This window comes from Fukomys damarensis, unplaced genomic scaffold (genome assembly GCF_012274545.1).
Source record: "Fukomys damarensis isolate Sample0158 unplaced genomic scaffold, DMR_v1.0_HiC HiC_scaffold_26, whole genome shotgun sequence".
Taxonomy (NCBI): Eukaryota; Metazoa; Chordata; class Mammalia; order Rodentia; family Bathyergidae; genus Fukomys; species Fukomys damarensis.
The window spans coordinates 26,179,677-26,200,103 of NW_022900938.1; the positions used below are offsets into that span (position 1 = coordinate 26,179,677).

At 39.6% G+C, this 20,427-nt stretch overlaps 1 protein-coding gene across 3 annotated transcripts in view; it reads right to left on the reverse strand.

Annotated features, from left to right (window-relative positions):
• The window catches only part of Cers6 (ceramide synthase 6), a 281,534-nt gene that overhangs the window by 22,899 nt on the left and 238,208 nt on the right, over positions 1–20,427 (reverse strand). For all 3 annotated transcript variants that reach the window (XM_010606924.2, XM_010606923.2, XM_010606926.2), the window contains exons 7-8: positions 18,845–18,973; positions 15,470–15,576 (exon numbers count right to left, since the gene is read on the reverse strand). In XM_010606924.2, the coding sequence (XP_010605226.1) occupies positions 15,470–15,576; positions 18,845–18,973 (236 nt within the window). The remainder of the gene's footprint in view (positions 1–15,469; positions 15,577–18,844; positions 18,974–20,427) is intronic.

The following is a 20,427-nucleotide window of genomic DNA, read 5'->3' on the forward strand; positions in this document are numbered from 1 at the left end:
CAGTGTGGAAGAGCATGGATCTGAACATACAGTGTAGGCAGAGTCTGTTCTGCTAGCCATCACCTCGGTACCTCAGTTAATGGGTTCAGCCCTCACCAAGTCACTTAATCAAAACTGTGGCATCACCCTTTATGCCCACTTCTCTTACCCGTCCCTTCCAAGGTCCCTGGAATCCATTTATTCCTGCTTACTGCTGCTCTATTCTATACCACCACCAACTTCTACCTGCACAGCTTCCAAAACAGACTTTGAGTCTCCCAACATGTTAGACCTTATTTCAAAGTGATCATAAACAAACCAATGTGAACAATGAAATCATGTGGTCTTATTTGATCAGGAGGTGGTCACGCAGATAACCCAAGTCATGTTTTTATTTTGTGTTGAATTAGACTATGTGAACAACTTCAGAACACTCTTTTAATTCTCAAGCGGATCAACGAACTGTCAGTAGCTGAGCCAATCCAGACTCATTCTGCAGACGGTAGCCTCATAGTCATTCCTCTGATTTTCAAATAACTGGGTCTCAACTAATAGTGACTGCTAGGGCTTCATGATACCACACTACCATTCTAGACTTTTATGGGGGCTCATATTTCTTTTGTATCCCTGGTGTTTAGCCTGGAGCCTATATGAGTTTTTGATGTTATATCTGATTTAAGAAGAAATCTCATGAAATTTTCTTTGACTAACAACCTACTAAGAAAAATCTGATGCAGGTCCCAAGTCATAACATTCAGTTATTGTTTTTTCGTTTTTGTTTTTGTTTTTGTTTTTGGCACGGTACTAGGGATTGAACTCAGGACTTTGCGCTTATGGGGCAGGCACAGTGCCACTGAGTTATATCCCCAGCCCTATAACATTCAGTTTTAGGCTTTCTTCAAAGTCTACTCCTTAATTAACTATTAGATTAAAATAATGTATTCAAATTCTATTCTGAGGAACAAACATGAACACTAAGTTTTGTTTTCTGAAGTTCTAAACTTCCATAGTCTTAACACAGTATATGTACCATAGTGCTAAAACAGTCACTGCATAACAAGGACAAAAAACACAATATATGACTGTTTTGTTTGATTCCTGGTAGACTGCCATTATGTGTAATAATCACTGCCACCTGTGATGTAAAGCGCTTACATCATCCGTCACCACGGCAACACACCAGAGGGCTCACACTGCTTCTCGCCGCCGGTCAGAAGCAATGGGCTCCGTGCAGGGAAGGGCAGCAGAAGTCAGCGCTGTGGCTGAGCTCCCAACTTCGTCTGTCAAGGTGGGAATCTTGGCCTAACTATTCATATTTTGAGTCTCTCGCCCCATATATCAATTAGAACTAACATTCACATTTAAAATTTTAATTTTTATCATGGAAAATTTCAAATACACAAATAGAAAATGCATACTGATGCCCCTCCCTGCATGCACTGCTGCTGCAATCATTAACTCATAGTCTATGTGTTTTTCACTTCTTTCTCCCTCCTGTCTACTTTGGATTATTTAGAAATTAATCCCCGACACTATATTATTTAATCTATAATCAGACTCCTTTCTACACCCGGCCACAAGGCCATTATCACACCTAGAGGCATTAACAACAATTCACATTCACCTACTGATCCCATTTAGATCCTGCTGCGGGAATGGTTCCCATTACATATTTCCCTATACGTGGCTCAAAGGCTGAGTATAAACTGTACCTTTGCTAAAGACTATTACAATGCCACTTTCAGGTCAAAGGAAAACATCTTGTTCTCTGAATGTGGCTTCATTTTGAATTCAGTTTTTGGAAATGAGTTGCATATTACTGTGTATTGCTTTCTTCACATATAGGGTAGAGGATATAACATCATTTGTACCCTTACTCACGGTATCAAGTTTAATGGCCACTCTTTTTTTGAACCCCAAAGACCTCCAGCACAGATAATTCTGTGCAGGATCTCAACTGTACTTTTAAACAATTGATTTTAGACATCGTAACCATTCATTTATAATCTCACCCCTCCCCTAAACAATTTCCTATTGATATTGACATTAAAGAATTTCAAAGAGGTGGTATTAAACCAAAAACAAATGCCATATTTTTCAAAAGGTTGTGGCAGAAGTTTTTTTCCCTTCCACATTACAGACAAAAAGAAGACATTTATGAGATGAAGTGTCTTTCTTCGAACCAATATTGAATTTTCCATTGTTGGCGCTCAGCTCTCCCGGGAGGCACTTAATTGAATCATTCTTGAAAGGTTTCTATTGTGTTTTTCCTCAGACCCTCTTATGGATTGCAGACACCTTCACAGCAAGTACGGCTTTAACGGAAGGTGCCATCATCCTGCTCTCAGACTGGTCAGGCACAATTGCTCAAGCCCGTGAAGAGCCTGGCACACTCTCAGATCAAGAGGAGGTCAAGGGAGACAGACCCCGGAACAGAGAAACAGTGGTAACCTGGGACGGCCACCAACTCATACCCTGAGCAAAAGGTCTGAAGTAGGGGCAGAGCCACGCACCTCCTGATGAAGCCCGGCCCTCAGCCAGTGTAATGGTTTTGTCATGGTATCTTAATCTAGGCAGGATGCAAGTGAAAGGAGCCCAGGAGGGGGGGCCAAAGGCCTATCATCAGCAAGCCCGTCACGCTGCCACCTGCCATGCCAGCGCTGTCTATACACACGCACCACACCAATCTGGAAACCTGGAAGGAAATGCTAGCTCTCAGGAGAGGATGCGTGTCTCCGACTAAATGTTGCAGCTATCTAAGAATCATTCCTAATGTTCCATCCTTACTCAGATTCTGACGTAAGCCATACTACCTCAGTTAATCCTGCTCTGCCTCGTTCCCTCATCTGCCTGTGTCTGCTGAGCTACTCCTCCACGTGTGTGAGCTGTTGTCTTCAAATGAGCACAGCTCAGCGCTATCTGGTACTTTAAAGCTCTTCTTGTACTTTTCCACGCGTGCTTGTTTAATATACACAGAAACTCCTGCTGTCAAGGAAGGCTTTATTAATTATACTTCCTTACAGTGGAGGTAGCGAAAGCTGGGAAAAAGAGTGGTGATGTGACGGAGTAAATCAGTATCAAAATTAAAACTTGAACAGGATTCTTAATTCCTGGTCCAATATTATTTCCTTGTTATCCTTTTTTTTTTGGGGGGAGAGGTTTGAGACAGGGTCTCACTATGTAGTTGAGACTGACCTGGAACTCACTATGTAGCGCAGGCTGGTCTCGAACACAGCGATCCTCCTGCCTCCATCTCCCAAGTGCTGGGATTACAGGCGTGCACCACCATGCCCGGCATTTCCTCATTATCTTATTTAAGAGTCTATTTTGAAAAACAGCCAGCCTCTATACTACTGGGAAGTTGAATTAGTTGTGTGACCTCAACTGAATTCGCTGCTACTCATCTATATGTTTTGGGGGAGAGATGTGCAAAGCGTTAGTTGACATTAAATTGCATCGATACTGATAGCTAGGGATGAGCTCAGCAGAGCTGAGAAGTGCTCCACTGACTGAGTATCCAAGTGCTGTTCAACTGACGAGAAGGGAGGCAGGAATCAGTCTTGTCTCTATGTAAAGAACACACAGTAAAGAACTGGCTTGAGAATATTGTAGGTATTTAAATGCTTTGAGATTTGTGAGTGACTGGTTCTTAATTTTTTAAGTCACAAGGCTTTTATTTTTAAAAGACTCTGCTACGTATGCTTAAGGAGCTGAAACTTTATAGCATCATTTGCCAAGACAGTGATTATATATGTGGGAGAGTTTTTAAAGTAACAATAAAGGTCTTGCACTGTGAAAAGAGCAGCTTGACTCCCACATTCATTCCGTAGCAGGAGGCATGAAATGAATGGGCCCTTCTGAGTTATTCCTGAAATGTGCTGCAGATGCGTGCAGACAGATCGCTAAATATAAACCTAATTGCTTTTTACATTTTTGTCCATTGGCTGCAACTTCTAAACCAACGTGTTAGACGAGAGGACGAGTCCTTTTATCATCGCTGTTCTTTGGAATAAAAGTAAGTTCATATGAAGTCAAAGCAACACACGTTTCCAAAATGCCACCTGATTAATCCTGTTGACGACTGATAGATGGCAGACCATGGCCATGTGAATGTGTGTGTCTTTTGTACGTGACTGATATGTTTGCTCAGCCTCCTGCTTGTAGTAGCTCAAGTTATATTAAAGACACACACCACCAATCTCTCATCTCTAACATCAAGACAGAGCTAGTTTTTCAAGTAAATACAGTAGTTTTTTTTTTTAGTTGAAATCTCAAAGCCATTGAGACCCTTATTTATGTGGCAAATATAATATTCAACTTTTTTCCTTTTGCAGCAGAAGTGATCATTAGTCTCACAATGTTTTAATTACTAAGAAGAGAAGCCCCAGGAACTCATGGAAGCAGCTGGTGGGGCATTTATTTAACTTATATATATATATTTATTTATAAACACTGCAGCATTCAGAGTATTTCTCCCTGATTTGGAGAGGAAAACACCAGGGATGCTGCAACCTATAACCTACTGGAAATAAGTGAACTGAGCACATGTCTGGAGAGAAGACGTTTATCAAAGTGAATCCCCATCATGATGTAGCACAAACCCCTGAGACATATGACAAGATACATCAGCGCCATGTGTTGTTCAAGGTACTCGTCCTGCCAAGGGCGAGTGAGAGGTGGCTCCTCAGCCTTGCTGGACCTAACTGAAGTGGAGAAAGCTGACACGGGAGTGAAGGACTAACAGTAACCCTACAGCTGTCCTTTGTTTGGGAGGGTGCTGTGTGGCTGACATGGACAGCAGGGGACTTCGATATTTAATTAAATTTGGAGTGGGATGGGCCGAACACAATTTGAAATAAATGCAATCATCTGGCCAGGAAGAAAGAGACGAGGGGGTGGGGTTCATGAATAATTCATGACCTAGAGAGCATCCACACTCCTCCTATACCTCCTCCTGGGAGCTTTAACCTATTTTTGGAAGCACCCGGTTTTTTTCTGGAAATACTGTAGACTTAATGCAAAGAGAAGGGTGCTGACCCTTTTTCATAAAGTGCTGGCTTTGCCAGTTGTGCTCCTGATATAATGTAGTATTCTGGGAAAGGGAGGTAACTTAAGGTACTTATGCACATAAAAAACAGTCCTTCAGCGCTTCCTGCACTGCTCCAACTGGCCAGCTGGGACACGTTCCACTGGTACTTCCACACCAACCTAAAGCAGTCACCACAAGAGATGAACAGACCTTTATATCCCATGGATAAAAACAAGGAAAATCTAGTGGACTAAAACCTCGATGAATAGAAATACTCTGTTGAACTTAATGATCGCTAGAACCATTTCTGTATTTTGTTTTGTTCACTTATTATTAATCAAAATGCTTAGTAGGAGAGCTGTTGACAAATCGTTTACCATCACTGGATGGTTCACGGTGATATGCTGCTTCACGTGAACAGCCTTCACCCCAGTAATGACTGCAGGGCACCACATGCGTGGCAGGTGAGAGACTAGGTTGGACCACATGTGACTCAGGGTGCTTCCTGGATGTTATTCTGAGAAACAACCTCATACATTCCCTTATTTTATTAGCCTGTACTTCTGGCCAGTAAAATTATAGTTAATAGATGGTTCTATTTTGTTAGGTGCATTTTTCTACATTTACATTTTAATTAAAGTCAAATTCAAAAGTCTTAATTAAAATAGTACTTCTTTTGTTACTTAGAATTTAAAAACACGGAGCTTTTGCCGTCATCCTAATACAGATGTAGTCAGAATAATCTCACTCAATCTCTGTCTCTCTCTCTCTCTCTCTCTCTCTCTCTCTCATTCTCTCCCTCCCTCCTTCCCTCTCCCTCTACTAGAGACCGAACCCAGGGCCCCCTGCATGCCACGCAAGCACTCTACCACTGAGCTATATTGTCAGCCCAGAATTTCTTTAAACTTATTTATCATATGTTTAAAGCAGTTTTAAAATATTCTTCAGTGCTACATTTCTTCATAGCTAATTAATATATAACTCAAATAGCACGATACGATATATTGGTTATCAATAATAGCATAAAACACTTATTGTTGTTGTTAAATTATTTCTTGAGGTAGGGTCTCACTGTGTAGCACAGGCTGGCTCTGAACTCATTCTATAGGCTGTGAAGGCGAAATCTACCCACTTTAGGCTCCCAAGTACGGGGATTATAGGCGTATGCTGGCATATCCAGGTGAATTATTTATTTTGCAACAACTCTTTCTAAGGCTTTAGTCTAATGTGTGACTGTCTGTGAGGGTTGGGGTGAGTTTGGATGCTGTATCTTCAAAAAAAGTTAAGACAGTAAAATCGAGCTGGGCCTGGTGTCTCACTCTGGGAGGCTTAGGAAGGAAGGTTGCAAGCTGAAGCTCAGCCTGAGACCCTGTCCCCCCAAAATAAGAGTTTTTTTAAAGGGCTGGGGAAAAACACATGTGGGATACAAAAGTCTCAATCACCACTGTGTCAAACTCCGTGGGAAATTCTTAACTTTCACTTTATCCACTTAGCAAATATTGGTAGGTGGCTTTTTAGAGCTGGATATTCCTTGGCGTGGGTTCTCATCCATATCTGCGCCTACAACTCACACTGAGCCTCCTGCTGGGCAGGCTCACAGGGCCTTGTCTATGAAGGACTTACAGCATTTGCTCTCTTGTCTGGGAAACATGAAATACAGATATGAAAAGTTAAATGATAATACCCAATAACGTCATATCCCCAAAAGGAACAGGCCAACTCTGGGGGTAGGAGTGATGCTGTGGTTTCCATCTCCTTGGCAACAATGCCAGCCCCAGAGGTGGTGCTCAGAGGCGTGGGAGAGGTTCTGTGGATAGGAGGACATAGTGAGGATGGCCTGCTTTCTCAGCACCATGGAGCCCTGTACACTGGACTCCAGAGGAAGGGCTCTCGGACGTATGGCTCAGGACTGGTCCAGATACAGAAGCCGAGAGAAGGCACAAGCCCATTCAAGGCTCAACTCTGGACAGCTGACAAGGAGTTGGGCATGGACAACAGTGGCAAGTTGGCAGGAGGACCAAGGAACCAAAGTCAGGGAGGTGAGGGTAAGTGAGGGAGGGGAAGATTATCCTGGAACACACTGTGTCTTCTAATAATGTATGCAAGTAAAAGTATAGCTGATATCCGTTCTTCACCTGCTATAATATTTCCAATAGTGGATTAATTCTCTCAAAGAAATAAGGATCTTGTTCTGACATATAATTTTGAAATCTCTGTCCTGGCATTAGATTTTATTATAGTACTCAGATACTTTTTAAACTGATGAAATTGCCATACCAACATTTTCATACAGATCATATGTAAACACATTTTATACTATTTTGAGTAAAGATTCTTTATCTTTTTACCAGCAAAGGATTCTTTCCAGTGATTGGGCAGGAGGGAAAAAGAGAATACTTAAGACATTAATTTTGTGTATGGAGTATTACCAGGATACTGCATTTTTTGTTGCTGTTGGCTATGTCACAAAAGAAAAGCCTACTTTATTTTGAGAGTATTCTCTGCTCCCGTCCTTACCACACTAAAAATATTTAGAATACCTGCATGTATTTTTGCCTGATGTAGCTAATGCTTCTGGAGAATATCCCATGGCTAAATACAATTAAAATATCACTTCCCCACCTGCTTTATTTTTACTCTTAATTCTTAATGATTTTTTAATTTGTAAAAGGCCAGCCAAAGAGCTGGTAACTTCTTCTATAAAGAACCAGAGAACAACTACAACTCTTGTCACAACTACTCAATCATGCGAAACACAACAACAAACACAGGGGAGACAAAGCACCCGACACACTTCTAACTCTGTCTCACCTCATGAAGGTATTCACTGGCACTAATAAAAAAGTATTAGTAAAAACATATCAAAAACCTACTAGCCAAAGAACCTCAAATAGAGTCAAGATACCAGCACTGAGGCGAATTTCAAATACACTTGTCAAGAGTTTCCAGGAGAGAAAAAAAATCTTTTCCAAATGTAGGAACTTTGACATTAATCTGTTTCTTCTCAGCCATTCAAAATAAAAAAAACCATATAAGTCATGCTACTGTGGTAAAATATATCTTGAAAAAAATCAGAGAAAAAGCTGATATTATGCTATGTATCTGGATGAATTTTAAATCTTATCCCCAAAATGGTAAAAGAATGACTGAGATTCCTGTATAGCTTTTTTTTTTTTTTTTTCTAATTGCAAAAACCTTCAGAGTACAAATCTGTAACAACTCTTAGTTTGCAAAGGGCCAGGGCAACAGAAAATAACACCGTGAGAAGACACATGCCTCTGTCTACTCAGCAGCAGACCACAGAAGGTGCATGATGTAGCCAAGGAGGTGGCATTTGGTGGCGTGGAAAGGGAGGGTAGAAATATACTGTCAGAGCATAGAAGAGGGCTGGCTACCGGCCTTGCCCTTTCTGGGCTGGATAATAGCTCGAGGAGAGGACTAGTCTGAGGTACATACACACTTACACTCTGACCTTCTGAGATCCTGCAAACAGCCACAATGACTTCTGGTGGCTCAAGGTAGGTACGATCAGTTGGGATTTGGAGGAGCAGTGCAACTGATACACATTCAATATTACATGCTCCTGACTACTGAGGATGAAAGGGACTGGAGACAATCTGATTCTCGTCATTAGAGAGTATCTGCAAATTTTATGGCTAAAGGATTGATGGTTATGGTTCCCAAATTTACACAGGTTGGAGGTTATTAAAATGCATCAAGATTCTTGATCCATTGGCTGTAATGGAAATTTCCACCTTTAATAATAAAAACTGTTTTGAAAAACACTTAATATTTATAAAGCACTTTATAAAGTGGTGCCACAACTATATTCCAATTTCTCTTTTTTTTCTGGAAATATAAGTATTTAATACTATTCTTATTTTACTAATGAGGTCATAAGTGCAGGGAGGTTCAGAAACAGTAAGAAGAACCATGACTCAAAGGAAGCCGTCTTCATGTTGGCTGCACCATACTGCCTGTCTCAGGTTCTTTTCAGATTTATGTTTCTTCTTCAGTGGACTTTAATGGATGGCTAACAGATGACAATGTTTACAATACGGGAGGGTGGCTGGGGCAGAATGTCGGGGCAATTATTCTTAAATGACCCTTTTTTTAATTTAACAACTACTAAAAGATGCATGTCATCAATTGTTTTATGGCCTTGAAGAAGATAGTGTTCTACTCCAGGAAGGACAAATGGAACATAGTAATCACTTATTGAATTGAGCTGGTACCAGGAGACCAGAGTTCAGAGAGTCTGGGTGAATGATTGACCAAATGATTCAGGTTTCTCTGTGGAATAAGGGAGAAACTGAGCCCATGTGACTTAGCTAAGATTCAGGGAGATCCATCACAAAAACAGATGTTAGACCACTTAGAATGAAAGAGTACCTAATTCACCAAACAAAAACTTATTAAGCAGCCATTGTGAACGGGGCTTTGTGATAGATGCTATAAAGAGATAGAAGAGAATCTACTCGATGCCTAGTTAAATCTGCAACTTCATAAAACACGGAAAATTGTCAGGAGGTTCAGGGATTATACACAGCTGGAGGATAGGACAGAGAGGCAGATCAATGAAAATGGTAACTATTTACAGTGATGGATAGGCTTAATCTAAAATGGACCAAACTGCTGACTGTTCAACTACAATGTAAAAGATTTTTTTTTTAATTATGGGAAACTAACCAGATCAATATACTAAAAATTGAAATATGAGAGGAAACATTTAAGCTAACTTTTTTTAATGGCCAGATTATGATGACACATGTATTTGGAGTACAAGTGATTACTTGTTTGGAATAGCGATACATATATCCAATATGCATTAGAGCTTTTGAATACTGATTGTAACCCTGGGTTAAAAAGTATATAATACATAGGCTTGGCTAAAACGTGGTCCTAGCCTTATGGAAGAAATGAGCATGTTTTAGGAGGACATATTAATATGAAAGTCTGGTGTTAACTATATAAACAGTGAAACTACCTAAATCCACAGATGCCATTTGATAAAGAGTATTATATAAGAATATGTTAAAAATTAATTCCTAACAAATAAATATTGAACTATACACTAAATATTAACAAAACTAGCAAAGCCATAAAACTCTTAATACAGTCCACATGCTTACTCACAGTTTGGCAAATAACCGCATCATTACTACAGAATTTTATTACTGAGAATACTAAATACAGACCAAGTATCTTGGCTTTCAGGATGGTCATATTATGAAGTCATGATCCCAGGTTTTGTTATTAAAATGTGAAGAAGACAGTGTTTCTACAGGGATTACCACCATGTAACAGAGGAGACCCATGACAGTGCTAACAAGATTACTTCACTCATCAGACAGTATAATCTTAAAGGTATTAACTCAAGACAACATATTACTTAAAAAAATGGTAGAAAAACCTACATACAGCTCTGACAAACTATAACTTTCATAGCTTTTTTTTTTTTTCTGAGACAGAGTCTCTCGGCTATGTAACCTAGGCTGGCCCTGAACTCACGATTCTCCTGCCTCAGCCTCCCAACTGCTGGGATTACATGTGTGTGCCACCACGCCCAGCCACTTCCAAAGATTCGATGCAATACAATTCAGAATCAGGGAAAACAAGCATGAAAGTCAGAGAAAGAGGAAACTAAATGAATTTACAATGTTTATCTTAACAAAGATAACAGGTAAGGGAGGTACAAGAGTTTTTCTTTGGTTTTGTTTGTGTTTAAATACTTTCTGGGCTGTGGTGCACAATAGGAATTAGGCTCCAACTAGGAAGAAAAGGGGAGGTATTGGGAGGTAAACTGACAGCCCTGGCAGAACTCTCTCATAGTTACTTCAGTGCAGAATTGGAAGGGGCTGTCTTAGAGAGAGAAAGTCTCCTTTCTCCGGAATCATTCACGCAGTGGCTGAACTGTGTAATTATAATGGTTTCTTCCCAACTCAAACTCTTCTTGTCTTTCAATCTTGCATCAGAATAGGGAAACAATAAAAGGCAAGGCATAGGCTTCTGCTGCAAGCTTGTGCTTGCAGGGTGGGTATGGTCAAGAGGGGCTTTGGCCACTTTAATACTCTCTCCCTCCTGAACATACCACAAGTTAGCAGGGCCAAGGCTACATACACGCAACAGCTCTCAAAGCTGGACTTTCTGGGGTAAAGTCACATGCTGGGAACTGAGGCTAGGCACTGGTGAGGGCCGTCTGTGCAGTGAAACCACAGAGGACAGTGACATCACGGAGAAGGAACAAAATGGCAAGCTCTATTCTGGTGAGCTGTGTGTGGGAGGGGCTGGGGTGTGCCCCGGATGTCCCCTCAACAGAAATGATCTCCACTTCCCTGGACAGTGTCCCAGGAGGGGAAAGGCCGTAAAATGTGTCTCTACTTCCTGGATTATCCGATAAAGAGTTCCCAGGCAGGACAGATGACTCAGTGTGGGATAATGCAGCATCAGAGGAATGACACAGAGCTGTTCCTATGGAGTTGTGTGGTGATGGTGATGGTCATAGGAAATGAAAAGCCAAAATGGTGTCAGGGCACCTGACTACGTAAACATACCTGACAATGAAACTGGATCCTTACCTCTTATGATGCACAAAAATTACCCTCAAACAAAAGTGACCCACAAGAAGTTAGTATAACTATAAAACTCTTAGGAAAAAACACAGGATTAAATTTTCATGACCTTGGATTTTGCAATGATTTCTTACTTTTGACACCAAAACACAAGCGATAAAAGAAAAACAAACAGATAAGTTTGACTTCCGCAAAGCTAAAAACTTTTGTGTTTTAAAGATTTCCATTAGGGAAGTGGAAAAACAATGCTCAGGAAAGGAGGAATATGCAAGTTATATACCTGATGAGGGTCTTATTATCACATTTATAATGAAATAGATCAAACTTTTATAATAGAAAACACAATTAAAATGAGTAATAATTTGAAATGCAAATCAAAACTACAATAAGATACTACCCTCCTACCTACAAGGATGAATACAGAACGAAATGTCAGAGAGCAACAAGTGTGGTACGGATGCCATACACTGCTGATGTAATGCTGAATGTAACTGCTCAATGTAAAACGGTGCGACAACTTTGGAAAAGTCTGGTAACCTTTTCAAGAGTCCAACACAGAGTTACTATATAATCCAGAAATTATATTTCTAGGTTTGCACCCAAGAGAATTAAAAACGTGTTCACAGATGAATTTGTATAAGCAGTGCTATTGGAAGGCTGAAGCAGGAGGATTCTAAGTTCAAACCCAGCCTGGGGCAATGTAGTGAGCCCTTGTCTCAAGTTAGCAATAATTTTAAAAAGGGTTAGAGATGGAGCTCAGTGCAAATTGGGTTCAATGCCCAATACTGGAAAATAAAGAACTTGTACATAAAGATCAGTGACAGCATTATTCCTAATAGCCAAACTGTGGTATATCCATGCAACAGAAATACTGACTCATGAGCACAAGGTAAACCTTGAAAATATTAGGCCAACTGAAAAGACCCAGTCATAAAAAAATCTTATTGTATGAAAGTATTGATATAAAATATCCAGAATAGGCAAATACATGGAGAGAGCAGATTAATCACAGCCGGGAGCTGGTGGAGGGAAGAATGGAGAAGAATTGCTAATGGATCTATCTGGTTTTTTTTGTACCTGGGATTGTACTCGGGTCCTTGCGCTTGCAAGGCAGGCCACCGAACTGCTGAGCTAAATCCCTGGCCCTAATGGATCTATCTTTTAGGGGTAATAAAAATATTCTAAAACTTGACTGCAGTAATGGCTGTACAGCTCTGAATGCAAAACAATGAGGTTTATAATGTGAAAGGGTCAATTTTATGGCATATGAATCTATTCAGTAAAGTTGATATAAAAGTTAATATGATAATACACATGCAATATTAAATCTCTCTTCACCATACATGGAAAATCACTTACGTTTTTTAAATTCAAAGTTTTCATTTATAAAAGCAACACACGTTTACTTTAGAAAGGTTAAAGCAGGGTAAGTATGATGAAAGAAGTCATTTTTAGTACGTCCTCAGCCCAGAGGGAAGTAACTTGCTGTATGGGTACCTTTCAAAACTCATAATTAAAAAAAAAAAAGGTACAAGGATTATTCCTTGCTTTTTACTTGGTATATCACTGGCATTTCCTCGCATCAGTATCTCTGCCAGGACTGCAGAAGGACACACAGCGGGAGACGGCTGCACAGTAATTTTGGGAGCCTTAAAAAAACTATGCTCAGGTGCCTCCAAGACCAAGTCAATCAGAATTTCCAAAGGTAGGAGATGGGGTCCCAGTGTGCTTCAACTCTCACACACACCCACGAGTAAGAAATACTGGTTATGAGACTTGTGCCTTTCTAGACCTCAGTCCTACCCTGTAGAAGCACTGTCTATTCCCTGAAGCTGTAATTTATATTTCTTCACTTACAGTGTGCTAATACATGTTTGTGTGTACATAAGTACATTTGTGGTACTGAGAATTGAAGATGGGGCCTTCGTATGGAGGGGAGCTACCTCCCCAGCCCTTAATTTATTTATTTTTTAAAATTCTGAGACAGCGTCCAAAGTTGCCCAAGATGAGCTTGAACTTGCAATGCTGTCTCAGCCTCAAGAGTGCTGGCATTACAGGTGTATAAAAATAGTTTTACAATTTTGTCATTTATATTTTTCTGAAATGTACCTACAGCCATTCCAAATGTTTCTGTTGAATTACTGGCCTGTTTTTTCTTAATGATTCCTAAGAGGTCTCTGCTTTCATTTTATCACGTCACTAAAAAAAAGGCTTAGAATTACATAGCAATTACAGTGAACCTAACCTTTTTCTTAGCGCTGAGGAGATATGATCTCATTTAATGTCATAACACAGTGAAGCAGGCATCATCATCATCGCTGCTGAAGAGATGAAATCTCTGCACAAAGGCGTTAATTAAGCAGCAGAGACAGGATTTTGAACCCACAAGAATTAATTCCGAGGGTCTGTGTTCTAGGTAACTTATTGATGTCTAAACCCCAGAGCTTTTACATATTAACCCCAGGGAAAGAAAAGAGATGCATCTTAATTTTAGTATTATCCTTAAATGGAAGGAGCAAATCAAAGCATTCAATAGTGAACCATGTTTCTTTAAAACATTCAAGATCTCAGAAATTCTGAGGAGGAAAAGCTTTCTGTAATTCTTCAGAGGAATTATGTTCTGGATTGTGCTTGAATTTCCTCTATTTAAATTCTTACCCCTTGTTGTGCTAGCAATCTTCAAAGAGCTCCAACACTAGAATAATTATAGACCCATTATATTCAAAATTATTCAGTGTTTCCTACCTCTAATCATATAAAACTATAATGAGGTTTTATAAATTTCTATTGCCAATATAGTGCTGCCACTTGGAAATGATTTTCATAATAAGAAAGTGTCCAAAGGGTAGCAAGCCTCAGGGAGAAGCCCTGTGTGCAGCTGTATGTGTAGGTGAGCAGGTGTGCGTGTGTTGATAACTCATTAATGGGATCCTACTGACAGGTATTATTCATTTAAAGGCTTCAACTTTATTATTGTTATTTTTCAAACAGGGCAGAGTGTCAGGTATCATTGTATCCTTTCATTTCTCTACTTTCTCCTATTTCTACTGCTTGAATTTCCCATTCGAATCAGTATTTTAAAATAGAAACAAATAATCTAGCATCAATGGTAGACTTCAAGTTATATGAAGGTTTATTCTTTTTTTTTCTAGATCAAATATCCTTCCAGAAGAAGACTGGCGACAGAGGGCCTATTTTCTGTGGGAAGTATTGCCAAGTTCCATCAAAATATGTCATAACTTTTTCTTAGCTCTCAAAAGAAGAAAAACCATCTAGACATTAAGGAGACATAGACAATTTCAGGGTTTAAGAATTATGCCTTCCATCTGCCTTAGCTATAAATGTAGCTGATGAGAATTTTTCAAGACAGTGGTTTTCAAACTTTATTGTGTGGCAGAATTATCAGGAAGCCTTATCAAAACTCAGATAACCAGGCCTTATCTCTGGAGTGTTTGACTCATGAGTTGCAGATGAGGCCCAGGAATCTGCATTTCTAACAAGTCCCTAGGTGCTGCTGGCGAGTGGCTACCCTCTGTCAGCTCCTGACACAGAGGGCCCTCATATATATATACCTCCTTACAACACTTCTTTTCTTCATTCAAACTTCCAGAGCTGAGGTTTTTGAGTTGTATTCTAGACTACAGCCTAAAGTGGTGGATGCTTTCTTTAGGACCTAAATAAGCCACATCCTTCTCTAACTGTGCTGTGGAAAATATAAGTAAAGAAGGCAACTCTCCTTCAGAAGAAGAAATCAAGCTGTCTCTTGAGTTTCTTCCTGACTCTCTTTAAACTTCTTACTAAGTATCTGGAGTGAAATTCAAACGGAAAATGCTTTGCAAAGCTTATTGGGAAGAGATGGCTTGATCAGAAAGAAGACCGGCATACTCACCAGAGAGGAAACATAGCCAGCCGTGTGATGACAAAAACCATGGCAAACATAACAAACAGAAGATCACACATTTTCTGAAACTTGGCATAATTTGCCATTTTGGCAGCCTGTCAAAGGAAAGAATGTACCATATTAATTGAATCAAACTGATAAATGACAGTTTCTCTCAATATGCACGAGTCCCCTAAAAGATACCAGATGCATACAATCTCCTGCTACTTTAAAATGTCATGCACCACAATCAGTATTTATAAATTACCCATAAGTGAATGAAATGCAGCATTAGCTGTAAGTAGAACTACCAACTGTCACAGACTTAATAAAATATTCAGCAACCTGAGAAATTCAATTATATGGCTGATTTCAGGAAAACAGAGAGGAAAAATAAGAAACTTTTGCATTATAAATGATATTAGCAAGCCAGATGCCAGCACAGAAACCTGGCACTAATGGGTCAAGACAGAAGGTGCTGGAAAACCCTTCAAACCATTACTGAGTCCCAAATACTGAGCCCACAAGCTTGGTACAGACTATATGGAATGTTTGTGCATCTGTCTTCCTCTCCGCTTAGAATTATAGGTTTTCTTCAAACAGGCACAGGGAGTACTCTGGGGTGACAGTTTCCTGGCTTTGTCTCATAAACTTAGAAATGAGAAAGTATCAAGATCCTATTATTTCAACTGATCCATTTAGATAGTTTTCAAAGTTACAGTACCAGGCCATTTTTTAAATGAACGTCACTAATGTTCAAAGTGTCTGCAAGAAGTACTCTCATAATTTATGACTGTGACGTAAGTAACCATTTTTATTATAAATTAGACTGGGAAAGAAAAAATGTCCCTTTCTCTACCATCACTTTTTCAGCTGATTCCAAGAGGAGGTGAGACTGAAAACAGATTTTTACTTGATCACCACTTTTTATATTTTTACATACAATTCAGAGTACCTATATACAGTTACAAATTGAAGATATCTTCTGCATCTCTAACGTTATTTTCTACTTATTTGAAAATTAAATTAGTTGAGTCATGTTTGAAGATAACGTCCTCAAAAGTTATAATTTAATAGCTTTAAGTAAAGCACAAAGCTATAAGAGAAATATATCCCTAACAGGAAATATCCACTAACTGATTAGGAAGCCAGAGTGGGATCTCTTAATTTTATGACTATTTGGATGTAACCCCGTGAAATGTGGTAAAATAAAAAGCACCTTTGGCCTTCTTTAGGTAAAGCTTGTAATTTTTCCTTTACATTCATTTATCAGTATTTAATAAATAAGCATGAATATAAACTTCTCCTAAATGTCCAGATCATAGGTCCCATTCTGAAGACCCATTAATGTAAAATTCTGAGGAGTAATTTTATGATCTCACAGAGAATTCAGGTAATGAATACTTTGCTTAAGGTATCTGACTGGGATTTCTGGTTTCTTTTTCTTTTCTGGATAAAAGTAGTAGATGACAACTGAACCAATATTTTCTGAATCTTGGCTCTACCAAGCATCATGGCAGGGATTTCCACAAGTATTAAAGATGGCTGACTGTACAGGGTTGATTTTGAAACTGTAGGTTGCTGTATACATTTCTACTTCTGAGCTACAGGATTTAACCAAATGATAATTGATTTTCAGGGAACTGCCCTCATGTTGAATATATTTCTTCTTTTAAAAATATGTTGAATAGAGCTGAGCTTGAATCACTTAAGTATTATAGCACCAAATCATTTTCTGATTTATCTAGCCCAGTAGGGCTGTCTTTATGTTTTATAGTATGAAAGGGATCTGTTTTTTTAAATTTAATAAAAATTTTATTATGAAAATGTACATAAGCCAGTTTTCAGTCACAGTGAGAGTGGCTCCCCAGAGCGGGGATATGGTTTCTCTGATGAACAGCCATTATTTAATCTCATTCCATGCCTCCAACCTGATGATGGTGATTCCTCGTATTACCGTCCCTCTAGCATTATTTCCGTTGCTCACTAGTTGCCATCTCCACACAGTCCCCATCACAAAATTAAAAAAGGGATCAAGTCCTCGAAATAGTCCTTGGACATGTCCGCCACCATTTAATTTCAATGATAATTTCTGGTCCCTGCATTTTTTTTTTCCAGCTCAGGAGAATGAGCTTTGCTCCTGTCACCTACTCCACAGTCCCAGAGCTCCTTTGGGGACCAGAGTTTTAACAAGGTCTCACATCTACTCTAAACCTTAACCAGTTCAATAATAGCAGATTCAGTGCGATAGACTTTTCTGATGTTGTAATAACATCACCACTGGAGGACAACTTGATTCTGTATTCACAGTAAGGATAAAGTGCCTAAGGTGGCAAACTGGTGGGGCAACAGTAATTTTAAAAATTGGAATACAGATTCTAAGATACATTTCTACTTTTTGGAATGTATACTCCTGTAAGTTAATTTTTTTATTTTTTATTTTTTTTGGTACCGCGGATGGAACTCGGGACCTCCCGCTTGCGAGGCAGGCAGCAGAACCACTGAGTTAAATCCCCGGCCTGTAAATTAATTTTGACCAGTCATATAAATATATTTAACATAAAGTGAAAAGCCTTTTATTTGGCCACAATTAATACTGTTGACAGTGATTGTTAAGGCAGTAAACTCTTAGCCAGGGGTGGTGTTGTATGCACTGTATGCTCTCGGAGAGTAAGGCAGGGGGATCACAAGTTCAAGCCCAGCCTGAGCAACTTTGTGACTTAGTGACATCCTGTCTCAAAATTTAAAAATTACAATACAAGAGTTGGGGACGGAGCTCAGTGTGAAGGTCCTGGATTCAATCCCAGTACACATACACAAAAAGTGGTGAATTCTTTAAACAGTATCTATACATAATTTGGAATTTGTATACCCTTTGTATCATAAAAATACTAAGAAAACATGTACATTGGCAAAACAAAACAAAACAAAACAAAACATTTTGTTGGGATGTATGTACAGTTCCCATTAGTAACTATACAAAGTTATCTACAATTTTCAGGTAAGTCAGTGTAATTTTTTTTTTTTTTGTACCAGGGATCGAACTCAGGCCCTTGTACATCTGAAGCAGGTGCTGGAAACACTGAGCTAAATGCTCGGCCCAAGTAGTGTGAAATTTATAACACAAAACCTAGCAAAATAATGACTTTTAATTGCAAAATCATTTAAAATGTGAAACAGTAAAGATTTTCATCACTCCATTAATAAAGCTAAGATGATCAACTTCTTGGTATAAAAGTTTATATACTATAGTCTCATTTTCATTAACTACAAAAAACACCCCAGAGTTCAGAGTACCACGTAGCAAAACACAGAAGAACTTATAACTTGGGGACGTCAAGAGTTCTGGTTTTTGTATTAATAAAGATGAAGGAAAATTTTTACCTCTAGAAAGCCATCAGCTGAGTCATGAAGACAGAGGACCAGGGTCCCTACTCGGGCCATATTGTTGACATAGGAAAAGGTGATCAACAGAATAGATACAAGGTGGTGCACGAACATAATGCCGAAGTCCTTACAGAGAAAAAGACATAGCCACATTAGAGTTTAGCAATATCATAACATTTCCATTCACCCACAAACCAATGAACCAGTACTTACTGAGATCCTCTGCAGGCCCAGAGTGGGGAATACGGAAACAAGTAAGATAAAATCCCTGTCCTCTGAAGTCCAGCATATAGTGGGAGAGACATAAGACGACCCATGACTACTGAGAATATGATCAACATCAGGACAAAAGCCAGGTATGAAGGATGATTTTTTATCAAGCCAAAGAGTCTGAAGTTATAGGAGCACTCACCACAGGACTCCAAGCAAAGAAGGGTACCACGTAGAAGAGGGTACTACTGTGCTATGGTTTGCATAAGTGCCCCCCATAGACCTATGTATAAAAGGCTTTGCCTCCAGTTAATGGTGTTAACAGAAGGTGACAGAACTTTAAGATAGGCGCTAGTGGGAGAAAGTTAGGTCACTGGAGGTGTGCCTCTGAAGGAGATACTGGAACCCTGGCTCCTTTCTGTCTCTCTTTTTTTCTTCCTGGCTGCCACGAGGTGAAGAGCTTCTTCCACCATGTGCTCCTAACACAATGTACTCCCTTGCCACAGGCCCAAAGACAAAGGCCTCTGAAATGAGAAGCCCAAGTAAACCTTTCTTCCCTATAAGCTGATTTACAGCACGCATTTTGTCACAGCAATGCAAAGTTGACTAATACAAACTTTAAGAAGATCTTCTTGTTAGCCATACTGGCAAACTGGTCCACTTCTCTGATTAGTAGTGGCAATAATTTCTGAAGGTATGGGAGGTGTTTCTGACCAGTATGTGTTATCTCTGAAAGGACAGCTGGCTATAGGCAGGGGAAAGGTCACTGCATAGCTCTCAGATCCAAGTCTACTGGCTACAGAAGGTCCCATAGGCCACATTGTAAGGTTTGAAGCAGGGCTACAGTCTGAATGTTTGTGTCCACCTTCCCCTTGTATTCGTAGGTTAGAAACCTAATGCCCAAGGTGATGGTATTAGGAGACAGGGCCTTTGGGAGGTCATCAGGCCAGGGGGCCAGAAGCACCATGAATAAGATAGAAGAATCTCTAAATAGCTGCCTTTCCTTTCCATCACATGAGAACACGACCAGAAGGCCATCTATGAACTAGGAAAAGGGCCCTCACCAGATACCAAATCTGCCAGTGTCTTGATCCTGGATGTTTCAACCTCCAGAACTCTGAGGAATAAGTTTTTGTTTTTCACAAGTTACTCATCCTATGGAATTCTTTTACAGAAGCCTAAGCAGATCAAGGCAGGTGGTGCTGGTATTTATTATCTCATAGGTTTTTTGCAATGTGCATCTCAAGTTAGCATCTTTCCTCCCAAACATGCTTCCTGGGGTACTAAAATAAGAATCTTAACATGTTGGCTTTTCTGAGAGGTACTACACAAGCAGCCCTGAATTTTAACCTTTATCTGTCATTATAGTC